The sequence below is a fragment of the Acomys russatus genome, chromosome 6 (genome assembly GCF_903995435.1).
Source record: "Acomys russatus chromosome 6, mAcoRus1.1, whole genome shotgun sequence".
In the NCBI taxonomy this organism is placed as follows: Eukaryota; Metazoa; Chordata; class Mammalia; order Rodentia; family Muridae; genus Acomys; species Acomys russatus.
Genome location: NC_067142.1, coordinates 29,453,533 through 29,480,153, shown reverse-complemented (window position 1 = coordinate 29,480,153; position 26,621 = coordinate 29,453,533). Strand labels below are relative to the sequence as shown.

Genomic DNA, 26,621 nt, shown 5'->3' with positions numbered 1-26,621 from the left:
GCCTGGATATATGTATTTAACAGCTATAACCTGAGACCCACATAAGAGAATACACATACTCTCCATGTGAGCCTGGCTTGTGTCCACGAACACAATCCTTTCTAGTTTCCTTGACTAGAAGATTTACTATGATGGAAATAGCTGCATGACCAAAAGCAACCCACATATTCACTGCACTCTCTACCAAAATTTTAGCAGCAGTCTTTATAGAACTGGAGAAAACAATCTTAAAATTCATATGGAAACACAAAAGGCCACAGATAGCAAAAGCAGTTATAAGCAGAAAGAAGTCAGCCAGAGGCATCACATTATCTGAGTCCAAATTGTGCTACAGAGCCATAGTGACAGACATAATATGGTTTTGGCACAAAAATGGACATACGGATCAATGAAGCATTATAGAAGGCCCAGAAACAAACCCATAAAGCTGCAAACTCCCGTTTTGACAAAAGTCTCAAAAACATACAGTAAAATACAGGGATGTACTTGTGAGTGCTCCATCCTTTGTGGATTAAAACAGAATTAGAAGGCAAATTACCTGCTTCTAACAGCCTCGAGATTGGAGGGTGAGTGTACACAGACATATATAAAATGAAATACTTCAAATATTCACAAAGACTGCACATGCTGAATCAAGTCCCTGGTGTCTTGTCCGTTATCTCATTCCATTGTCTCAATGTCTGACTCCAGGAGCTTTTTAACTCTGTAAAACAATTTGCTATCTCAGAAAAATGGGAATAGGGCTTCCTCAAGACCCAGCTATTCCACTCCTTGGAATATACCCAGAAGATGCTTCAGCACACAACAAGAAAATTTGCTCAACCATGTTCATAGCAGCCTTATTCATAATAGCCAGAACATGGAAACAGCCTAAGTGTCCCTCAGTAGAAGAGTGGATAAAGAAACTGTGGTACATATACACTATGGAATACTACTCAGCTATTAAAAACAAGGAATTCCCAAAATTTGTGGATAAATGGATTGAGCTAGAAATGATCATAATGAGTGAGTTAACCCAGAAGCAGAAAGAATCAAATGGTATATACTCACTTATATCTGCATACTAGCCCAAGGGGCATGTCCCACGAAAGCCTTCACTTACCAGGAAACTAGGACAGAGGGGAGGGCATCCTATTGGGACTCTAAATGAGAGACGCATGGGAGAATAGCAAAATAAAAGGTTACAGAGGGTCCTAGAAACCTACAAGTAGAACAATATGATAGGTAGATTTGGGCCCAGGGGTCCCGCTCAAACAAAGGTACCAGCTAAGGACAATAAAGGCCGTAAACTTTAAACCCCTACCCAGATCTAGCCAATGGTCAGAATATTCTTTACAGTTGAGTGGAGAGTATGATCTGAAATTTTCACGTACTCTGGTGCCTCACATTTGACCATGTCCCCTGGAGTTGGAGACCTGGTGGCACTCAGAGGAAGGACAGCAGGTTGCCAAGAAGAGACTTGATACCCTATGAGAATATACAGGGGAAGGTAATCCCCCTCAGGAACAGTCATAGGGGAGGGGAATAATGGGAAAATGGGAGGGGGGAGGAATGTGAGGATACAAGGGATGGGATAAACATTGAGATGTAACAAGAATAAATTAATAAAAAAAAAAACAATTGTGTATCAAGATCTAAGTACATCAACCTATGTAAGTGCATGATTTTTCACTAAGGTTTCTCTTTCATTGAGGTCAGGAAAACCAGAGAGGAAATGTGGTTCATGACTACATTGCTTATCTGGTTTGGGAGTCACTTATTTATCGTAGGAGCAAGGCACCTGCAGGCTACTTACACAAATACCTGCCAAGTGGCATCAGGCTCTTTTCCTTATCACTTCAAAAGGAAAGTAACATGGAAGAGCCATGGACAAGGAAACATGTCATCAGAGGAAAGCTTTACATATTTTTCTTAACACTGACATTTCAATTTTAAAAATCACTTAATTTTCCACCTCAATATGTTCAAATGTTAATTTAATGAATCATATTCATAGATTAGGCATGCTGTAGCAAGAGTTTTTGGTTTCTTTAAAAACTTAGTTATGGTATGTGAATATGTTTTTGTTTTAATCCCAGGTGTGGGATATGGGGCTGATTCATATTGTCCACAGCCATTAACTATGCCTGTCTTATGCACTAGGAGGGATGTGATCATTGTCTGTTGCAGATAGTTTAATTATGGGGACTCTAGAGAGGGAATAAATGCCAGAGCCCAGAGAGGGACTGGGTGGTCCTAAGAAGAAAGAGGCTGTGGCTCCCCGCCTGCTGTTCCCGGTTGCTGCTGTTGTGGTTTGTTAAGTGGTCATGAGAAAAGAGACTAGAAAAAGAAGTTGAAGGTATCCTCACTAGAGAAAGATTGGACTTTTCCCCAAGGAACTATGTTCCTAATCATCAGGAGGTAGTCTATAGAGGTCTGTGTCCTTTTTCCCCTCTAACCTTCTGTCTCCTCTACCTAGTGCTGGAGGATTAGAAGGGCTTAGGGTAGGACAAGGGTTGGAATGGAGGTAGAGGTATAAGATCCCAAGTAAAATAATATGCCTATAGCATCCAAAAGAGAGGAAAATCAAGAGTATGTGGCGAGCTTCCAGGTTGTTTCTCGATGTGCCCTCTGCTCCTGTGGCTAGTCACTAATAATGTGTAAATAATGTATAAATAATGGCACAAATGCACTGCAAGTTTCCTTTCCAAATATTTTCAATTATTTGAATTATCTTTTTGAAAACCACTAGCACCCATCCAAAAAAAAAAAAAAATCACTAACACTAAAACTTCTCATTCACATTACTCTAGCCTGCTATCTTAAACACCATCATCCCTAAAGTCATGTGGTCCCTATCTTGACACTACTGGGAAGTATCATAAACTTAAATAGGTGGGACCTAGTGGAAGACAGGTCTAAGGGAATAAGGGTAGAATGCCCTTTAAGGGGTTTGTGGGGGGCCAATACCTCTTCTTTCTTTCTTTTTTTAATTACTCACCTATGATGTGTGTACTTGTTTACACCACTTAATCCCTCATCACACATTAAAAATTAACAGATACAACCAACCATGGACAGGAATCTACAAATCTGTAGCTACAGTAAGCATTTTGTCTTTGGAAGATAATTTTCTCACATATGTATTGGAGCTGACTAAATGCATATATTATACACTCCCATTATTTTATTCACCTACACAAAACTTCTACCTGCCTATTCTTGACATCTCTAATTACATAGCATGAGCACAAATATACAATATTTGTTAAAGGTACAAAGAAAAATTCACTGACAACTATTTCAGTTATTTTTCCTAACAGTGTTTCAGTAAAAAATTAATTTTCTATCTGCAGTTTGCAACCAGCACCACGAGGCCATTAGATATGGCACATTTGCCTTTCTACACATGGAGTTATATGTAATTATCCAGGTATGCCAATTACCTATATGGGGGGGGGGGTGTAAGACAACTGTTAGGAGACACCATTCAGTTCAGTAAAACACTTCTCCAAGAGATTCTTGTTTATGGTACAAGCCACTCAATGTTGGTGGCACAAACAGAATGAAGGTCAGACTAAAGTGCTTCAGGATGAAGTCAGGGTGCTCCTTGGCTGTTTGTCTATGAGAGACGAGTGAATGTGATCTTTCTCATGGCACCTGTGATCATTTGGATGGGAGAGATGTCCAAGAAAGGAAGGACAACAGGCTGGGAGTCAGGACCCGCATTCTAGTTGGTAATTAGATGTCAAGCCACTTCTGTGAGCCCTGGATACCTCATTCACAAGATGATGAGCTCGCTGGAGACACCAATTCTTATTAGATTCACTAGAGATTTAAGAAATATCGACAGTTAGATCCTATCACCAGAAGTTCTGGCTTAATTGGTCTGTGGATGAGGTAGGATGCACACTCAAGAAAAATCTCATGTGACGCCATGATGGAGAGGTTAGCCAGTGAGAAATCTCATGTGACGCCATGATGGAGAGGTCAGCCAGTGAGATTTTGAGGTTTCATGACCATTTGAGCTATTTATCGTTCCCAAAGCTAGTCCACCTGGGGACTTAGCTTTATCTGCATCGGAGGACCACTGGCTGAGTGGCTCACAAGCAAACCCACCTCATACTTATACCTATTTTTTCAGTGAACAAAGCTATACTCTGAAGCAAAGATAGAAAACATTCAATATATAGGCAAGTCTATGAATGAAAAGGAGGATACACAGCAGGTAGCTCCAAGCACTTTGAATTTCATTATGCCCCTAAGAACTGGGTGTAGCTTGGTGTCTGCAACCAGATTTACTCATTTCCTTTTCCCACCAAGGACAAAGAGTGAGCACTAGGTTGACCACAGGTAACCAAGCAGCCAGTGCCTACGGCACTACCATACTCCATGTCAGCCACAGCAAAGCGTATTCTCAGTGGAAAAGAGGCACACTTGTGCTTTGACATAACACTGACAAATCATTATTCCCAAGTAAGAAATGAGCTGGGTCACTTCAGTGTTTCTGTCCTTGCCATGTAGTGATAAACTGACCAGCAACTTTTCACTATGCTCTGGTCTCACTCCAACACCGGTACTTGCATTTCTGCACTTAAAGGCTTTGTCTGGGCCAGAGGGAGACTGCTTAGGTGCAGCCTGCAATGTGTTGACCTGACTTTCCCTCAGATAGGTAATCATAAAATTTGCAAGCTCCCAGGCCCTTCAGGTGTAGTTAGTTTGAGGTATATGTAGTTCGGTCTCTGCAAGCTGCCTACAGGCTTAGTGGCACCATGGCTCCTGGCTCAACAGCATACCACTTGCTGGCTTCTTCCCTTCTCTGCTATATTTAAGGGTGTTCCCTAAGTGTTTAAGAAATAAAATTCTTGTTCTGGAATGCCATCTCTGACACTGCTTCTGGGAGAATCTGGCCTGACTGCCAGGCTTTAATTAATGGTGATGATGATGATGATGACTGTGGTGGGGCGGTAGGAAAAGAAATGGTAGTAACGACACAATACGGTAGGAAAAGAAAAATCAAGAAATGTCCACGAGAGGAGATACAAGAGATGGGGGCAGGCCTTGAAGTTGTATGAACTAGGTGAACAAATAAGAAACAGGAAGAAATTGAATTTCAGTAACATTTTAAAGCATAACAGCATATATGTGTATATGTGTATATATGTATATATGTAACATATATTCCAAATGAACAAACTATATGTCCAAGACAGTTGTTTATAATTTTCCACAAAAAGCAGAGAAAAATAATAGCTACTTCAGTCACTCTTGCATTATGGATTTCACGCTGGTTCATGCTATGTTGTCTGTGCTTGATCCCAGTTTATATAGGCTGTATCAGAGAGCCAGGTCAATCCACACTGATTCTTTTTTTTTTAAATTAATTTATTCAAATTACATCCCAATTGTTATCCCATCACTTGTATCCACCAGTTCCTCCCTCCCTCCCTCCGTCCTGCTTTCACCCTATTCCCCTCCCCTAAGTCTATGACCTAAGGGGAGCTCTTCCCCCACTATATGGTCATAGGCTATCAAGTCTCATCTTGGTAGCCTGCTTATTCTTTCTCTGAGTGTCACTGATTCTTAATGTTGTTACTCGAATTAATTTGCCTTCGGTCTAATAATGACAAGGATGTTCTGACTCAGAGTAGACGATGGGCTTTGGAGAGTGTGTGCTGTTTGGAAGAAACCTTCACAAGTATATATTATAATGAACTCTGTACCTGTTTTCAGCATTAATAATAAACACCATGTCTCTTCCTTGTCAACCAAGCAAAAGAAATTTCTCTTGTGATAATAAGGCAACAACTCTGTTCTGTCCTAAACAATCTATATTTAAATGACAGTGGGACAGAATTTTAATGCAAATGCAATAAATTTGGTGGATCTTTCCTACAGGAAGGGCAATAGAGTAGACCCAAATATGTACTGTCATTAAACAATGTCTCATTGTGGCAAAGTAAATGGAAAATAGAATTTCTGTAAGAAGATACTGTTGAATTATCTGATGAGCCCAAGAATGTGAAACTTTCACATTTCCTGAGAAAACCTACATGAGGGCTGACAGGGAAAGTAGAAGACAGCAGCCTAGCACCCCCAAAGCAGCCCCATCATGATGGCCTTGCTATCTACTCATGCAACCTCACATTGGTACACAGAGTTGGGGTCAAATCATAAGAAGTCTGAGAAAGCCTATCAGACAGCTGGCACTTCATATAAAGACAATAAAGGCCCCATTTATTATGTTTAGATATAATATAAAAGAAATAAAATATATTATATTTAGATATAATCAGATTTGGGGTGCAGAGAAGTCCTGAAGCTTCTTTGTCCATAACAGAATGTAGGACAGAGGAGAGTAGAGGAAGAGGGACCGCGATAGCTGTTCGGGAGGAAGACAGGCTGAGCGCACATGGGAGGGGATGCTCGTGCTGTTTATCTGTCTGTGGAGAGACATAGGGGTCCAAAGCAGGCACTGCTTTGCTGGGCTGGGAGGGAGGAAGAGATGAGCAGTCAGTGCACCCACAGGACAGTCACGTCTCCTGAATGGTGGCAGACAGGGGTCTATTTTAAGGCCATATATAGAAATAGGCATTCTCTGTACATAGGAAGACCTATGATAGTGCAGACCCTGAAATGCGTGCTATCCCTGATGCTGAATGTGCGCTATTCTACAGTGAGGGAGCCAGGTTTTCAGCAGGTATGTGAGAGGACAGACATTGCTAAAAGGCTCATGGCTAGAGTAATGTAGCCTCCGTGAGCACTGGCCATTCGCAGTTAGAGTCACATAGCCACAGGTAGGATTCCCCTAGAAGCCTTTGCAAGAGCCTGTGAGCTCCTCCTCGGGGTCACCACCATTTTGTATGGATGGTTGACCCCTGCATGCAGGCTGTTTCTGCAGAATAAATGCTGTTGGTTTTTTATATACTATTTGAGTCTGGGGTCTTCTTCAGCAATGTTTGGACTCTTACATATGTATGCACTGAAAGATCCATACAAGAATGGTCATAGCAGTATTATCTGTAATAATTCTAAACTATAAAGAAACCAACTGTCTATTAACAAGGAAATGATAAACTGTGCTATATATAATACAACAATGAATATTGTATGAGGTAAGTAAGTATATGTGCTGAAGTAAGTAAAAGGATGTGTTTGACTCTCACAAACACAGTGTCAGAGAAAAGAAGATGGAGGAGACACAGTGCATCTTCCATTAAGAGCAAGGTGTGGTTAGTCTGTTAAGGGGACCGCTTTACCAGCCTGCACCCTAGTCCCCTTTGGCAGAGAAGGGCAGTCATGAAGGGCTGTGGAGACATTTTGATTAGTCACTGTGTTATTGCTACCCATTGACTAGTGATTGAGTGACAAAGCATGCTTTGTGAAAATTGACAGGGTTACGTTTCTGTCTCTTCTTTCTGTTTTCTTTTTTGAGACAGGGTTTCTCTGTATAGCCTTGACTGTGCTGGACTCACTTTGTACATCAGGCTGGCCCCGAACTCACAGTGATCTGCCTGTCTCTGCCTCCCAACTGCTGGGATTAAAGGCATGCGCCACAACAGGCCAGCTTACATTAATGTCTCTTTGTCGTCTGTCAGTTCTTCAAGATATTTAAAATGAACCGTAAAACTGCAAGTTCACAAAATTAGTTTTAACTGCATTAAAGTTGTTCTTAGTTCTTCCAGTAAGAAAAAAGTATAATACCAAATAGTATGTGTGAAGGGAGGTCTAATGGAGTGGGTTGTTTGTTTGTTTGTTTGGTTTGATTTTTTTTTTTTTCTGAGCAGCTGAGTAGAGTCCTTGCAACCTACACATCTGACTACAAATGACCCTGTAGCTGGATGTAAAAGAAAGCGCAGCCTGCACAGATTAGCTCCTAGAGGCTGAGAGAAGACAATTATGTGTTAAAGGTCAGGAGGAAACAGTCGTATCTAACATTCCTCACTCATTATGTGCCAGGGTAGTAAGATGGTTTCTAAATTAAAGGTGCCTGCTGACAAGCCTGAGGACCTGAGTTTAATCTCAGAGGCTCACATGGCAGAATGAAAGAATGGCTCCCTTAGTTGACCTTTGTCCTCCACTTGTATGGTATGGTACTTATGTAGATGCCCACATGCACACACAGGTATGTACACACCCGCATAGAAACAAACAAACAAACAGATGAATGCATCAATTGTGTGTCAAGCAATGAGACAGGAAATGAACACTGATATTTAATACCAATAAATTCAGAAGTGGCTATCAGCTCCCTATCTGAGAAATTATAAAACTGAGACTCAAAGTTTCAACTTGAGCCCAAACCTGACTGTATCTTAACATTTTAAACACTCCCCACCATGGCTGGCACTGGGCAGCTGATGCTCTCACAATCTTCTGAAGCTTAGGCTCTTCTGTAAGATGGAAAGGTTTATGATGGTTTGCCCTGAGGAAGCCAGTGATTCCTTGTTTGAGTATGCAAGAAAAGCTGTCAGCAATCTAGCTGGTCTTTTTAGGGCTTAATTTACCAACAGTTTTGGCTTCAATGAGCGAGTATCTCAACAGCAGCAGCATTCAGGAACCTTTCTGACCAGAACAATCAGCACACAGGAAACATTTTCAGCAAGTCCCTGGATTCTGGATCCTCTCTAGTGTACTGAGTCACAGCATGGAGGGCAGGGTCCTGGAACACCGTTGCCATGGTAATTCCTCAATCTCAGTGTTCTCTTTGTGCTCAAGATCAATAGCAGTTATGAAATAAATGATTCTGGGGTTCAGAAGTCAGAGGCAGGCTTTTCAGAGAAACAACTTACCTTGACTCTTAAAACCAAATCACCTCTTTACAAATGCTGTTCTATAAGAACCTACACAGGACCAAAAATTTACCTTCTGCAAAAAAAATTTGGGGGAAAATTCTTGAAAATAATATCAACTGAAGAACCAGAGAATCAGTACACCATTTCAAATATGCTTTCAGATATGGCCTAAGACTTTATTTTAAAGTTTGTTTTCTATTTAAGAAAGCACCACAGCCCATCAGTTTGGGTATAAATGTCCTAACACTCAACTCTGAACAGCAAACCACACTAAGAGTTTATTTCAAATCCGTATGTTTTCAGGGACTGAAAGGGGAGGGGCTTTTCCTTCCATATTTATAACGTAAATGGCAGACACAGGAAAGATGGAAAGGCAGACTTTGTCAATACTTTTCTAGGAAGTGCTCAATAACTTCTGCTTCCCATGTGCTTAAGAAAAATGGTTTCACAAAAATTGAAAACAGATGATGCGACATGTATGCCAAAGTTGGTGTTATCTAGTACTTCAGGGGGGTTTAGAGTTGAGGGGTTAAGCTTAATTTGAGACTTGGGATGACATGGAGGAATTATAAACCAAACCTCACAAGATCTCCCCACTTTCTAATTCTACAGCAGCATAAAGGCACCATGTAGGAACTGTGCTGGGACACTTCTAGAAGGTACATAGTTAACATCCTGAGAGGCAACCTAAGTGAATCCAAGTGCATACAGGATAGCAATTTATCATATTAGAATAAGAGCAACAGTAACAGCAGTTCTGAAGTGTAGGATGAACGGGCAATAGGTGTAAGCACTGTTTTCTCCAGAGTGCTTCCAGGGGCTCTTAACTATGAAGGTTCACAGATGCTCACAGGCCAGAGGGGTGCAGGCTTTGGGATAATAAAGAGTAGGGCACACGTGTTGGGGGAGGGGATCTCTGAGAAGCAAAGTAACACTCTGTCTTGGAGATGGCACCTGGGCAAGAGCTGAAGAGAAAAATCAGGTTGTTTTTTTTTTTCCTGTGAGCTCAATTAGGGCCATGCCACACCCTTAAAGTACAGAATTGGTCTGGCAGCTGGGTGTAAAGGTTACAAAGTTAAAACAGCCCACCCCAGGGGCTGTATCCCACTGTTCACAGGTGGAGTGAGGTGGGCCTGGGCTTTGGGATGACTACAATGTGAGAGAGGGAAAGGAAGTGTGCTACAAGTTTCCAACCTTGCTGAAACCTTCCAACCACTCTTAAGGATGAAAGCCCTCTGCAGTCCTTCACTCCTCACCAGGTGGTGTCCCACAGGGAACACAAGTTCAAAGGTCAACCACCAATTACCGTCCCCCACAGCAAGAGTCCCCTGGCTGTCTAATCAGGGGTCAGTTTGAGTCACCTTCCCCCTAACTCTGAGGAAAAAGGGTTCTTCCTCCACTGCAGCCTGAGGCCCTTGCCAAAGCACCGAGTCTAAGCTAAGCAGCTAGGAATGATTTGGTGTAAATCAGGAGCTGTGTGAAGATACCCAAATTGGCTAAATCAAATTAAATCTTAAGTGTTAGTTTTATTATTTTTCTGGATCAAAACAACAACAAAACAAAAAAGAAAAATACAGAGAGGATAACAGTGACTGTCTGAAGTGGACATATGAATGGAACTCATATAATGAAGCGTGAGCCCAGGCTAGCCTACATAGGACCCTTTGCTCAGCCTCAAGGCTTGTAAGGAAGATGTATTAATGGCAAAATGCATTTACATATCATTATAAAGAAACCTTTTAAAAATGATTACCCTGGTTTGAAAAATAAAATACATTGTCCTAATTTGTAAATTTAGGTCACCTTTCACTGGGGAGGAGACACACCTTTAAAATAGCAATCATTTCTAGAGAACACACATACTTAATTCATAGTCTCTAAGTAAATCAGAGGCACTAAAGTCCTCCAAAATGTGTTTAAGTAGAGTGTACCTTGAAAATGTGTAGGTAATGAATCTCTTACAAGAATTGTTCTCAAACTGTGACTACAGTGCCTTTGACGTATAAACAAAAAATGGTTTTTCTAAAGCACCCCTGACTTGAATCATGTAAAGAACTCTTAAAAGGAAAATGTAAGTCCAGTGGGGCTTTATGGCCCTCATATTTAATCTGCTAATAGCATCATTTCAAAGAAAAAATATATACAGTGCAAATGCATTCAAATCCATTCAACACATGTAGACTGTAAAAATTAAAATATACTGTCTATTTTATTATGCACAACAGAGTCAAGGGCATCATCAGCCAACTGACCTGATAATCCAATAAACTGTGTTGCAGGCATTTCTGCCTAGATAAGAGCTCAGGGACCTCTGCATTGCGAGCTATTTAGCATCATAAACACACTTAGCAGAAGCTGCTCAAGTATGCCTGTCACTGGGGCACTTGCAGAGCAAGAGCTAGTGGGTTGATAGGGTTTGCTTTAAAAGGGAGGCTTTCATGAGAGATTATAAATATTGATTTCACTGAAGGCGTCAGAACAGTTTATGGGTGTGTGTACATGATCCCAACCTCTCCATTTATATTATTGGGCTAGTCTGCAATGGGATCTAAATGTCAAAGTTTTTCAGGGCAATCTTGAAAGACCTCTTGGGAAACAATTTGGAGCTTATTTCTTTCTTCTAGAAGGACTCACACTTTTGAGAATATAAACAGTGATTTTTACGTGAGAGACTACCCTAATGTGTTTGGTGACTTTGATGGAGGCGCCCTCTCTTAGCGGGGAAGGATGCTTTTCATTTAGGCCTTTCATGACGATAAGTTGACAACCCGCAACCATACACCAGAGAGAGGAATGTTTTTCAAAGTAGAGAGCTCTTGCTCTCAAATATGCTCCATGTGCCAAAAAGAAACAGAGTGAGAATGAATATGTCAGCGGATTAATATTTACCCAGAAATAGTAGGTCAATGTTCTTATGAACAGTGTACTAGATACGACGTGACACACAATGCGTTTTCTTCATGCCAATGTACTAAAGAACTGTGCCCCTCTTGCTACTGTAATTTGGCTACTTCTGACATAAACAGTAAAGCTGGCACTATTTTCTAAAGAATAAGAGTCATTGACAGCCTATATCTTTGTTAGATAACCTGAAAAGTATGAATTACTCCAAACAAGCTCTATATGCAGCACAAGACACACACATACGCACACACACACAAACACACGTACATACAGACACGTGCACAATACATGCACAAAGAGACATATGCACACACACATATATATGCATACACATCCATAAGCAAACACATATGCCGAACATGCTACTACAAGGCAAAGGTAAATATATAGTGAGGTCAGCACAGATAACTTCCCGCAAATTACTTGATAAGGGTCAGGGGTCTTGCTTTAGAGATGGAATTAGTCTTCGGAAAATTTCTTTTAAATGCCTTTCTTTGCCCAGCTGAAGCTTCCTCTGTCATTCATAGACTTATGAGTGAGAGTGCCCTGGTCCATTAATATACGTTAAGATACAAATAATGTGTAGGAAAATAAAGTAGAATTCTTACACAATTTTTTTTTTGTGGAATTGTAAAAATAGAACATTTTGGAGGTTTCTTATAAAACTGAAAATAGAACATGCTTCTGCAGTCCTGTGTCTAGTGTTTACCATGACAACTTGAAATCGGTGTGTTAAAGTGATGTCTATACTTCCTTTCCCTGTGCGTTGCCACACTGCTCACGGTTGCTAAATTATACAATCAGTCTAAGTCTAAGATGAGACAGAAAAGGGTATGTGGTACATATACAAAATGAGCAGTGTCTGCCCTCTAAAAGGAAAGAAGTGTCATCAATGGTGAACATGTGGATAGATCCTGAGGCCACTGTGGTGAGTTTAGTAAGCTGGGCGCAGAACGGCAAAGCCTGGCTGTGCATGGCTTCCCTCACCTGTAATCTCAAGACCCCAAGGGCTAAAGCAGGGCAAGGGCAGGAAGTTCAAGGCCAATCTGAATTGCATAGTGAGTTCCAGGGCAGCTTGGGCTGCAGAGTAAGACCCTGTTGTCTCAAAGGCCAAAAATGTAAATATGTAGAACAAAAAGTGCATGTTCTTATGTAGGTTTGGGGTCTAAAACAAGTTAACTCAGAAACAGAGATGGGTAACGGGGAGGGGGAGGGGGGAAATGGATGGTGGCCACCAGCTACCTGAGGCATCACTTTCCTTTAGCTGAAATCTGTCATGGCATTGTTAAGATAGTTAATAAAAGCATACTGCACATCTCAAAACTGCTGAGAGTAAATTACGAATGTCCTTAGCACAAAATAGCTGAAATGAACGATTTCTATTATACTGATTTAAGCATTTCATGTTATATTCATAAGAAATAATATCACTTCACCCCAATAATATATATAACTATCATTTGTTAATTGGCAATAAAAATGAAATTTTAAAATATTGGAAGTAAGCTGGGTGTGATGGCTCATGCCTTTAATCTCAGCACTCAGGGAAGCAGAGGCAGGTGGACTGCTGTAAGTTCAAGGCCAACCTGGCCTACAAAGTGAGTCCAGAATAGCCAAGGTTACACAGAGAAACCCTGACTTGAAAAACATATATATATATATATATATATATATATATATATATATATATATATATATATAGAGAGAGAGAGAGAGAGAGAGAGAGAGAGAGAGAGAGAGAGAGAGAGTACAGATTGAGGTTACTTTTTTACTTGTACATACTGGCCAGGTGCCTAAAATTTTGCTATATAATAATAAATTCCGTAATAAATTCTATTCTGCTCATTAAAGTCTAGAATTAATTTCTGATTATCACAAAACCAAATGACTTTGGCCACAGTTCCCTTTTTTAATTCAAAACTTAGCAACATGCCTTGCAGACAGCCCTCCTTTGCTTAATTTTCACTTACCAGATACATCGAAATTATTCTTAAACTTGGATTTAATTTCTAGTTCATGCTGCCTTTCGGGGTTATACGTGTTATATCTTAGGTAAGTATGAACAACACATATTCTCCAAGTCAGAACAGGCAGACTTCTGTCATTAACTCCTTCCTGTTCTCACATTTAGTAGACATATTTCTGTACATTTGCCCTCATGCAACTTCCTCATTTATGAAATCAGAATATTACAATGAATGGTCGTCTTTATTTTCACAAAGGCTCAGCTTTCATTAGTCATTTTGAAGAAGATGAAATAATAAATGTAAGTGCTCATAAATATGAGTGCTGAGCAGTTCTTTGTCCATTTTGAAAGCCTGGGCAATTCCCTGGAGATGGAGGAATGTTATTCACCCGAAAGTCACCCTCCTCGATGCAAACCTCCATTATTACTCTGTAAGGTTTATTTCTGCTGTGGCTGTTCCTTCCCATTTTTATTAATACTATTTTACTCTTTTCTCCACCGAGCTTCTGTACCTATGAGGGCTACTCGCCACTTTATGCTGTTTTCATTCTCACAATCCTTTGGTTTTTTTTCACCCCAGAAAAGGTTTACATCTTCCAAGAAGATGTAATAACCATTATTTTGCAAGTAAGAAAACAAGACACTCATATTAAGTTTGCCTAAGTTTACAACTTAAACCTTTCTTGGCTGATTGCTAACTTTTAGTAATTAATCTGTTGGTCTTATATGTGATAGCTGCCCCCTCCCATTAATAACTTATATGTTATCAAAATCAAAAGTGGGGCTAGGAGGAGAGAGAGTAACAGAAGAATCTGCAATATATGTTTGTGGAGCTTTCTGTTGAAAGTTTCCCAAGTAAAATGATAGTCAGAGTCATGTGAGATACACCTCACTGCCTTTATGACAGAGACCTTTTAGCTGGCTTCACTCATGTGCTATCTATTACATTGATTTTTAAAATCATCAGCCCTAATCTAATAATCAGTATGCGGCTGTGGATGGACTCCGAGTTCTCCATTATCGCTCTTATTCTAAAGTTTAGGCGCTGGGTGGAATAAGCTGGAGTATTCTACAGTCAACTCTGACTGCGGAGTATGACATTTTTATTAGACAGCTATATGGAAAGGTATCCATCAGGACGTCACTTGTAAAAATAAGTATGACTTCTGGGGAAACACGTAGAGAAATAGTCAAATGGATTTGGAGAGTCGTAGAAGAACTGGCAAGATTGACAGCAATGAAAATTAGCATAGAGGCTTAGGTAAAAGAAAACTAGAACACCACTTCTGGATTTTTTTAAAATACTAGATTATGAATATATTATCATGAATTAATTGATAGTATCTGAGTTTTATTATGTTTAAACAATATAAGTATTTTCATGTTTTAAAACATCAAATTGTGCTTCTATTTTAAATCAATTATATGTAATTTTTATATATAATATTCCTAAGGGTACCAAGTTGGGTTCTTCATTATGCAGGGTCCAGCAGAGCTTACTGCATATTCTGCTATCTCACATCTGGCCCTTGCTCCTCTTTCACCTTTGTGAGGCTCCCTGTACAAGAACGAGTCCATTTCCAACCAGAAAAATATTCAGTAGTTCACTTTACCTGATTCTTGAGATCCAGTTTGGGACATGGTCGCCCTCCACTGTAAGGCTTTTCTTTTAGCCATTTAGATCGAATTCTCACTCCAATGCCACAAGATGAGCTGCAAGCCCCCCAGCTGGACCAGTCACTTAGCTTGCAGTCAAACGGGCAGGGGATGATACATTCTTCTTGAACGTAACCTGGAAGAAAAATCTTTCAGTGAATACAGGACAGTATCAGATATACTAGTCAAATTATTGACGTCCACTATTACAGCTCAGATTTATCATCGGTGCCGCCACTGTGTCTCCAACACACTTCTATTTGTAAAGAGAGCAACATTTGAAGAAACATAAATATAGTTATATCTGCATCTAGTTTGTGTTATTCTGTTTGCTTCAACAACGTGATCATCTCCCCTCTGTGATCCTTGTATTCCCCAACCTAAAATTCTTACAGTTCTCCATCGTAATCATCTCCCCTCTGTGATCCTTGTATTCCCCAACCTAAAATTCTTACAGTTCTCCATCGAGAACAGGCAGCATATGCAAATGAACCTTTCATCGGTCTGTTACCTGCAAGGTTTCAGCACTGTCTGCTTATGCCGCGGTCCTGAGTTCAATTCCCAGCAACCACATGTGGTTCATCACCATCTATGTCTAGATCTGGTGACCTCTTCTGGTGGGCAGGTTATAAACGTAGGCAGAACACTGAACACTGTATATGTTATAAATAAATTTTTTTTAAAGACATTGACTCTCTCTTCTACATATTGTAACTTGAAGGTAGAAGAGAGATAGAGAGAAGACTGTAATACCATTGGAAGTAGAAAAACACTAATTTTTGCCTGACATTACAAAGAGAGAACAATTTGGGGTCAAGAGATGAGTTGAGAAGTATTGGGCCACTTCAGTAGCCTGATGTGAGCCAGAGACTGGCAGAGGATGTGTGGTTCAACAGAACTGTCTGGGATTTTTGACATACGGTGTGTGATCAGAAGGACTGAATGTCATAAGATGTGTTCTGCTTGGATCATTCCTTGGCCGTTGACAACTATATAACAAATTGGCACAAAGACTGTAATGCAAAGCAGCCCTTCTTTTTTTTTTAACTTTTTAAAAATTAATTTATTCGGGGGATCCAAGATGGCGGCGAGCAGTGTGGCCCACGTTTGGAGGCTCCAGTGAACAATTCAGGGAATTGCACAGATTTCTGAGCCAGGAACACCGAGGTCCGAACATCACGGTAGCGGGAGTGCTCCACGGTTCGGAAGGACCAGGGTGCAGAGGACCTGCATGCCCCTGCACACGGGAGGAGCGTGGATTTTCTCTGATCGGAGCGGCAGCGGCAGAGGCAGCAGCACCAGCGGCACCAGCAGCGGTGGCTGAGGTTTGCAGCTCATAGCCTTCCGGTGGAGGCGATTGGTGTGGTGGCTGGTGGGAGTTGCTGTGGGAGAGGGGACTCGGGGCAGGATTTGGGTTGCGTGGAGCCTTCGGACCCAGACTGGACTCGGCGGACAGTTAGGCCCCAGAGTCCCGGGTACTGACCCAGCCCAGCAAGCAATTCTGCCCGAGGCACTAACTCAGCTTCGGCCACAGCTCCCCTGCTGTGGCGCAGGCTTAGTTGAGCATGCAGCTCCATACTAGGCAGCACCTCAGCTCAGCGGCAGCTCCCCTGCAGTGACACAGTCTGGGCGGAGCACTTGGTTCCACCACAGGCGCTAACTCAGAGCAGCCGCAGTTCTCCTGCTGTGGCGCAGACTTGGCCGAGCACTCAGTTCCACCCTAGGCGCCACCTCAGCTCAGCGGCAGCTCCCCTGCAGTGACACAGTCTGGGCGGAGCACTTGGTTCCACCACTGGCGCTAACTCAGAGCAGCCGCAGTTCTACTGCTGTGGCGCAGGCTGGACAGAGCCCTTGGTTCCACCAGCTCTAAGACTCTGGTTGGACACAGTGTGCAGTTTGAATCCAGAATTCCTGGCTGAGATTGGTGGTCAGTTCGGGCCCTGAGTCAATAACTGACCACAGCATGCACTTTGGGCCAAAAGGCCCTAGCGGAGCTTGGTGCATAGTCCCAGCCCAAAAAATCTGGCTGGACCCTGTGTGCATTTTGGGCCCAGAATCCCTAGGTGAGCTTGGCAGACGGTTCAGGCCCTGAGAATCTAGCTGAGTTCAGCCACTGGTTTGGGCCCAGTGTTCCTGGCTGGACTTGGCAGAGAACACAGAAGGCTGTGAATACCTTGGCCTGACCCAACGCTCATTCAGAGACCCAGAACAATTGCAGGATCCACAGCACAGAGGGGCTGAAGATCACTGGCTGTGAGAGACCAGAACAACAGGGCTAACCTCCTAACATCCACACCAGTGAAGCTTTGAGCTCACAGCCTAGGGAAATCGTGAGAAAACAAGTGAATCTAATGTCAGACACCCTCCATCCAACTCTGGAAGCTACCCAACAAAAACAAAGATGGCAAGATGTCTAAAGGACAACGAAAAAGCATACGCAAAAAACCCCAAAACAACATGGCATCTCCAGTTTCCAGCTATCCCAAAGAAAACAACCCAGAGAACTCAAATACAACGGAAATACAAGAAAATGACCTCAAATCCTTAGTAATGAGGATGATAATGGAGGAAACAAATAAAATTTGTAATCAAATGCAGGAAGACGCAGACAAACAGGTGAGAGACATAAAAGAAGCACATAGAGTGGAACTGGAAAAATTGCAGGAAAATGCAAACAACCAGATGAAAGAAATAAATAAAACGGTTCAAGCTCTGAAGACCTATAAAGAGGCAATGGAAGAAACTCAGGAATATACAAAAAATCAGATGAAAAATCAAAAAATCAGTTCAAGATCGGAAAATGAAAATGGATTCAATGATAACCACACAGACAGAAGAAAAATGAGAACGGGAGACCTCAGAGAAGAAGGCGAGCAACACAGAGGTGAGCTTTTCTAACAGAATCCAAGAGATGGAAGAACGAATCTCAGGGCTAGAAGATACAATCACAGATATTGAATCAACCATTAAAGAAAATGCCAAATCTGGAAAACTCCTGACACAAAACATCCAAAAAATTAAGGACACCATGAAAAGAAGAAATCTGAGGATAATAGGCATTGAAGAAAGAGAAGACATCAGACTCCAGGGCCCAGAAACTATTCTCAACAAAATCATAGAAGAAAATTTCCCCAATCTAAAGAAAGAAATGCATATAAACATACAAGAGGCCTACAGAACACCAAATAGAATTGACCAGAAAAGAAAAACTGCCCGCCACATAATAATCAAAACACAAAACATGCAGAACAAAGAAAAAATATTAAAAGCTGCAAGGGAAAAGGGCCAAATAACATTTAATGGTAAACCTATCAGAATTACACCCGACTTCTCAGCAGAGACCATAAAAGCCAGAAGGGCCTGGACAGAGATCCTGTAAACCCTAAGAGACCACAGACGCCAGGCCAGACTACTTTACCCACTAAAATTATCAATAACCATTGATGGAGAAAACAAAATATTCCATGACAAAAACAAATTCAAACAGTACCTATCCACCAATCCAGCTTTACAGAAGGTACTAGAAGGAAAACTCCATCCCAAAGGGTCAAGCTACAACCAAAACTACCCAGGAAATAGATAACTATCCCATGGCAAAAACACAACTACACAAACGCTTGACTGGAAACAACATCAAAATTAAGATTCTTAACAGTCACTGGTCATTAATATCTCTCAACATCAATGGCATCAATTCTCCAATAAAAAGACACAGACTAACTGAATGGGTACATAAACAAGATCCAACATTCTTCTGCATTCAAGAAACACATCTCACCCATAATGAAAGGTATTACCTCAGGGTAAAAGGTTGGAAAAAATATTCCAAGCAAATGGTCAAAAGAAGCAAGCAGGCGTAGCCATTTGAGTATCGAACAAAATAGACTTTCAACCAAAATTAATCAAAAGGGATGAGGAAGGACACTTCTTACTCATCAAAGGTAAAGTCAACCAAGATGACATCACAATTCTGAACATCTATGCTCCCAATACAAGGGCACCCACATTTGTAAAAGATCTCCTAAAAAAGCTTAAACCACACATCGATCCCCACACAATAATAGTGGGAGACTTCAACACCCCACTCTCACTGAAGGATAAGTCATTGAAACAGAAACTAAGCCGAGAAATAACATTATTAACCAATGCCATGGGTCAAATGGATCTAACAGATATCTATAGAACCTTTCACCCAAACAAGAAAGAATACACCTTCTTCTCTACACCCCATGGAATCTTCTCCAAAATTGATCACATCGTAGGTCACAAAGCAAGCCTCAATAGATACAAGAGATTGAAATAATACCTTGTATCCTATCAGATCACCATGCTCTTAGGCTGCAATTCAACAACAACAGAAATAACAAAAAGTCTACATGTACGTGGAAACTAAACAACTCTCTGCTAAATGACACCTGGGTCAGGGAAGAAATAAAGAAAGAAATCAAGGAGTTTCTGAAATTCAATGAAAATGAAGAAACAACACACCCAAATTTGTGGGATACATTGAAAGCAGTGCTAAGAGGAAAATTCACAGCACTAAGTGCCTTTAAAAATAAATTGGAAACATCGCACATAAGCATCTTAACAACACAACTGGAAGCCCTAGAAAAAAAAAGAAGCAGAAACACCCAAGAGGAGTAGACGCCTGGAAATAATCAAACTCAGGGCTGAAATTAACAAATTAGAAACTAAGAAAACAGTCCAAAGACTCAACAAAACCAAAAGGTGGTTCTTTGAGAAAATCAACAAGATAGACAGACCATTAGCCAAACTAACTAAAAGGCAGAGAGACAGTATTGAAATCAACAAAATCAGAAATGAAAAGGGAGACATAACAACAGACACGGAAGAAATTCAAAGAATCATAAGATCCTACTTTGAAGGCATATACGCCACAAAATTTGAAAATCTAAGGGACATGGACGATTTTCTTGATCAATTTCACTTGCCAAAGTTGAATGAAGAACAGATAAACAAGCTAAATAGGCCCATTTCCCCTACAGAAATAGAAGCAATCATCGATGGTCTCCCAACCAAAAAATGCCCAGGGCCAGATGGTTTCAGTGCAGAATTCTACCAGACCTTCAAGGGCGAGCTAATACCAATACTCTTCAAGCTACTCCATAAGATAGAAATGGATGGAAAATTACCAAATTCATTCTATGAGGCCATAGTCTCATTGATACCTAAACCTCACAAAGACTCAACAAAGAAAGAGAATTTCAGACCAATTTCTCTTATGAACATAGATGCAAAAATACTAACTAAAATACTTGCAAAATGAATACAGGAACACATCAAAGATATCATTCATCATGACCAAGTAGGCTTCATTCCAGGCATGCAGGGATGGTTTAATATTCGGAAATCCATCAATGTAATCCACCATATAAACAAACTGAAAATAAAAAAACCACATGATCATCTCCTTGGATGCAGAGAAAGCATTTGATAAAATTCAACACCCATTCATGTTTAAAGTTTTAGAGAGATCGGGGATACAAGGCACTTTCCTCAACATAATAAAGGCTATATACAGCAAGCCAATAGCCAAAATCAAAGTAAATGGTGAGATACTCAAGGAAATTCCTCTAAAATCGGGAACAAGGCAAGGCTGCCCACTCTCTCCATATCTCTTTAATATAGTACTCGAAGTTCTAGCCAGAGCAATAAGACAACAAAAGGAGATCAAGGGTATCTAAATGGGAAAGGAGGAAGTCAAGTTATCCCTATTTGCAGATGATATGATAGTGTACATAAGTGACCCTCAAAATTCCACCAGAGAACTCCTACAGCTGATAAACACCTTCAGCAAATTGGCTGGATACAAAATTAACTCAAAAAAGTCTGTAGCCTTAATAAAAAAAAAAGAAAAAAATTATTTTATTCTTGTTACATCTCAATGTTTATCCCATCCCTTGTATCCTCCCATTCTTCCCTCACCCCCCTCCATTTTCCCATTATTCCCCTCCCCTATGACTGTTCCTGAGGGGGATTACCTCCCCCTGCATATGCTCATAGGGTATCAAATCTCTTCTTGGCTACCTGCTGTCCTTCCTCTGAGTGCCACCAGGTCTCCCCCTCCAGGGGACATGGTCAAATGTGAGGCACCAGAGTACATGAGAAAGTTGTATCCCACTCTCAACTCAACTGTGGAGAATGTTCTGACCATTGGCTAGATCGGAGTAGGGGCTTAACTTTTACCGCCTGTATTGTCCTTGGCTGGTGCCTTAGTTTGAGCGGGACCCCTGGGTCCAAATCTGCCTATCGTAATGTTCTACTTGTAGGTTTCTAGGACCCTCTGGATCCTTCTACTTTGCTATTCTCCCATGCTTCTCTCATTTAGTGTCCCAATAGGATGTGCTCCCCTCTGTCCCAGTTTCCTGGTAAGTGAAGGCTTTCATGGGACATGCCCCTTGGGCTAGTATGCAGATATAAGTGAGTATATACCATTTGAGTGTTTCTGCTTATGGGTTAACTCACTCATTATGATCATTTCTAGTTCAATCCATTCATCCACAAATTTCGGGAATTCCTTGTTTTTAATAGCTGAGTAGTATTCCATAGTGAGTTAGGAATCTGGATCTCCTTTGTCCTCTGCTTAAAGGTCTCACAGAGAAGTAAACCATGCCTTGGTTGAGTTTCCATCACAGGCTCAGTGAGGAGAAGCTCTTCTTAGGAGCTCCCCTAGGATTTTAGCAGAGTTCACCTTCATATAGACTTATAATTTCCATTTGCACCAAGGAACCAGCTGGGAGTTTGCAGCTGAGGAGCCAGGATCATGCAGGGTCATCTCCAGTCTGATTACCTCACATCAGTCAGCTGAACTGGCACAGGAATTACGGGAGCTACCTCCACTATGGCCACTGTAACCTCATCATGAGAATGGGGCCCTGTCACAGGCACAAGGAAGTGAATTCCTAAGGATGTAGATCCAGGTGCAGGGGTCTGGGGACATTGTGCAGAGTGCAGATCACATGACTGAAAACCACCTCAAGCTTGCTATGGCTCCCCTCCTTCTACCTCCTGTACCTTGAAGTCTTTCTTCATGAGGTATTCCATCACCAATACCTGACACACCTTTGCTGATACAGAACATGCTCTTTCCTAACTGGCTAGCCTCCCTAGTTCTGACTTCAGCCTCTCTCCCCCATTACCGCCATGCCGGAGGCCAAACTTTTAGACTTTGGCCAGCCCTGTTGCCTTCCCTCTCTGAGCTTAAAGCCAACTACCACCAGAGACAGGAAAGTGCTAGGTCTGTACCGATGGCACTTCCTGGTGTGCTCCATTTTTGGTCCGGTACTCCTACTGCCTGGGAGTTCTTCTTAGTTTCCTTCTCATTCACAGCAGACCTTTCAAGTCATCTCCATTCACTTTAGATACTACTCCCAGGCTAGAAACAACACCAAGGCTGGAGCACAATGCCTTTTATTTCCTGTGCTGCAATGAACCCTCTTTCTTAGGGTTCAAATGGAATGGTGCCCACTTGCTACACAGTGCCTTCTCCTCCACCTGGTCCTGGCTTTTCTCCAGGTCTTTAGACTCCTCACTAACCTCTTTTCCTTGCATCTTTCTTCTTCTCCCCTCTCCCCTTCACCTCTTCTTTTTTATTGTTCTCTTTATTTTTTTCCTTTCTCTCTCTCTATTTCTGTTCGCTTCTCTGTCCTTCTCCTCCCATCTCCTTGTCTTGATCCTTCTCTTCCCATTATTCTTTGCCTTTTCACTCTCATTTTACTCATATGATTGTATTTACCTTAGACTGTGATTGGAATGGCTTGATGTCATCTAGACAATACTTATCAATAAATGAATACCCCAATTTCCTGATGACGGAAAAGTTTCTTGGAGTTAGAAAATAAAAGTCCTCCCATTGAGATTGTTAAAAGGATAATATTTTTGCTATTTAAAAGCCTTAATTCTTATTAATTTCTAGTGAGGATTTATAATCAATCAGATATTAGCAACACAGTCAAGGTTACATAAAGAATTAAAGAGATGCTACATACATTATATAATTTTATAGAAAAAACAAGTCACAAAGTGACTTCATTGGTCACCAAGGGAAAGAATAGGATAGGAAATTAGCATTTATCCTCATGGCATATAGAGTTCAAATATACAAATACAAATGTCCAGAATATTTCACATAAATATCAAATATTTGAGTGTCTGTGTAGGTCCTATTTTAAAACACACTTTCAACTAGACAGCCTTCTAATTGAGTGAGACTTTAAATCCTCCTCATCTATGCTGCGCATTCAAGGACTTTAATCAGCCAGCCTGTAGCAGTAGTTTTTGTCTTCTTCCCATGATAAGAGGTAAACCCAGAGGATCCTCATGAAAGTCAAAGTTATAAATTCAATAAGCGTGAAATAATTTTGAAGTTCAGCAAGACTAAGCAACAGTGACATTTATTTTTCAAGAAAATTTCCATGCTAGAGTCTACCCGGAAGGAAAGTCCATAGTGAGGCCCATTAATAACTGTATATTCTTAGGCTGGGTCATAACTGAAAAGATTGGTTTCACCTTCACACTTAAAGCTTGCATATTTTTGGCAATAAAATATGATGAAATATAGCCGTCACAATGTTAACATTCTATACGAGAATTTCAATAGATAACCGTTGGAACAATACAAATGTTTGAAAGACTAATTTTCATAGACTATATGACAGAATATCTGTTTCCTTCTAGGTAACACTTCATTGGCAACATTTTATGTCTAAACCTAATTTCTGTGAAAGAAAAAGTACTTTTATCAAAACTGCATTTTCTGCTGGTAGTCATATGCATAGCTCATTGCTTGGGCCACTGACTGACCTAGAAAAACCTTGTTGCTCCATTTCACTAATCTGCACAACCACAAATTAACTTGTGAAGTAGTCAGCATGGAATTATCTGTGCTGCATGCAATCAAATCTTAAGCCATATATGTGGCATACATGGCAGGGGGCCTAAACAGCTTACCATGGATGAGGATGGATTGATGAGGACCCCTTACGACCATCTCCACCAGTGCTGAAGGTAGAGGTATTTGTTCAATGACATAGTAGAGACATTGTATAGATTGGCAGGATCCTTGTCACTAGTCCCTAAACCTCCCCCACTAACATGCATTAGGATAAGCAGTTCTGAATAAACAGTCTTTTTAATGTAACCATTTTCCAGACTTTTGCCTTGTGTTCTTTACTTCACTCCCTAACACATTTCTCTCATTAAGATCTTGTTTTGAAGGATGTAAAAGAGGAAAATATTGATTACAGGAAGGTTAAGAAAACAACCCAAACCAACTCACTTGCACTTGCTTCTGCTGTAAAGCAGTATCGATGGACATCGTATGAGACAGTTCATGGTTTACATTCACTGACTCTGCACTCAAATTATCAAAATAGGAAATGAAGTAAATTACGATCGTATCATACTATCCCTTCCCTGTCTTAAAGATTTGAGGTTCTCATTTTATATTTTAGTACTTCCAGGTTTGTTATTTTATTTATTTAGTGAAAATGCAGCATGCTAAAACCACAATGGACTCTTTAAGGAATATTGTCATGAGAGTTGGGAGAAAATTGTTATGTATGCTCTTAATATCATCTAAGAAAGACGATTAAAATAATTTAGAGCAATATTTCCACTGTCTTATGATGGTGGTGGGCACTTTATACTAGCAGGTGCATGAACACACGGAGGGACTGCTCAACCCCAGCAGCAGGCTTGCAGCAACTTTGCAGTCATGCTTTGGGTATGGAATGCTGCTGTGAAGTATCTGCCTGCCCTCAAAGATGCTTGCGTCTTTAGGGTGTTAGGGAGGGACGAAATGGAATTGCCCAAATTATTGTCACTTCTTTTGAAAAAGTTGTTACTAAAATATATTTTGAAAAGGCTGTTATTTAACAGAAAAGTTGTTTTATTTAATTATGTAAACTTCAAAGATATTGGAACAGGTGAATAGATCCTGGATAGAATGCTGCCAACCCAGGAAACAATAATAATAATTAGCAAATAGGCTTGTGCCGAATTTAAAAACTTTCTGCATAGCAAACGGTACACAGGGTGAAGAGGCGGACTTTAAAAAATTGGGTGGCTTTTTAACAACTATTTATCTGACAGAGGACTAATAAAAATTGGTGTACAGAAATTGAAAAATTCAACACCAAGGGATGGGTTACATTATGAGTTACTGGGCACATCACCGAACAGACAGTTCTTGAACTAATTATGCATGACCTAAAATTACTTAAAAACATCTTCAGCATCTTTGACATTGTAGAAATGCAAATGTAAATTATATAGAGTTTCCACATCAGCCCAGTCAGAATCAGTAAAAAATGCCAGTGAGGATGGAGGATGGAAAAGAAAGCACTTGCCCTGTTGTGGGAATGTACACTAGTCTAGGCAGTATGGGAGTCACAGTAAAATGGCAGTCCTTCAAAATAAACCACAAACAGGACTACCATAGGAGCTACTCACATAGCATAAGCCCGAAGGAACAAAGAATCAGCTTAGAAATACCTGTGCACCCATGTTTTGTGCAGCACTATTTCCAAGGACCAAGATATGGAATCAGCCTGTGTGTTTATCAATGGACAAATGAACACAGTGTGCTGTGTATACACGTGGAGTACCATTTACCCTGGAAGAATAAAATCCTGTCACTACCAGGTAAGTAGATGGAGCTGTAAATTATAGCATAAAACAAAGTAAACCAGACTCAGAAAGGCAAGTGCTTTATCGGTTCCTTTTCATGGGAAATCTAGAGAGAATAAATGAATAAATATATACATATAAATGAACAATGTGAAACTAGGACAGGGCTTCTTAATGAAAGGAAAGGCATCCAGGGAAGATAATGCAAGGAAGGTTGGATGATACCAAAGTAGATTATATAAATATGGGATTTCACGATTGTGTGAAATCAACACATGTTAATAAAAATGAAAACTATACTGATGTGCTTCAAACACTAAAATACTGTATTTGAACTCTGAACCTATTTTCATACCTGAAATATTGCTATTTTAAAATCCTCATAAAGTTCAAACAACTTACTGACCAGTGTGCAGCTAGATTCCATAAGACTCAAATATTGTAAAGCATCCTTGTTGACTATTTCACACCCATCGAGAAGCCATGCACATGAGAACCATTTTTTAATTAAAAATAGAATTCAATCTATAAGTGTGTTTTGCGTTGTGTGTAGACAAATTACTCACTGAGATGTAGACAAGAGCTTTTGTGTAAAAACAGAAAGTAGAAAAGAATCAGGACCCAGACTTGACTGGAATTGCCAACGAAGCATCAGGAAGAGCAAGACGTGA

General features: G+C 40.6%; 1 protein-coding gene across 1 annotated transcript in view; it reads right to left on the bottom strand.

The window, feature by feature from the left end:
- The window catches only part of Thsd7b (thrombospondin type 1 domain containing 7B), an 839,983-nt gene that overhangs the window by 183,659 nt on the left and 629,703 nt on the right, over positions 1-26,621 (bottom strand). The window contains exon 15 of the mRNA XM_051147323.1: positions 15,258-15,436. Coding sequence (XP_051003280.1) covers positions 15,258-15,436 — 179 coding nt within the window. The remainder of the gene's footprint in view (positions 1-15,257; positions 15,437-26,621) is intronic.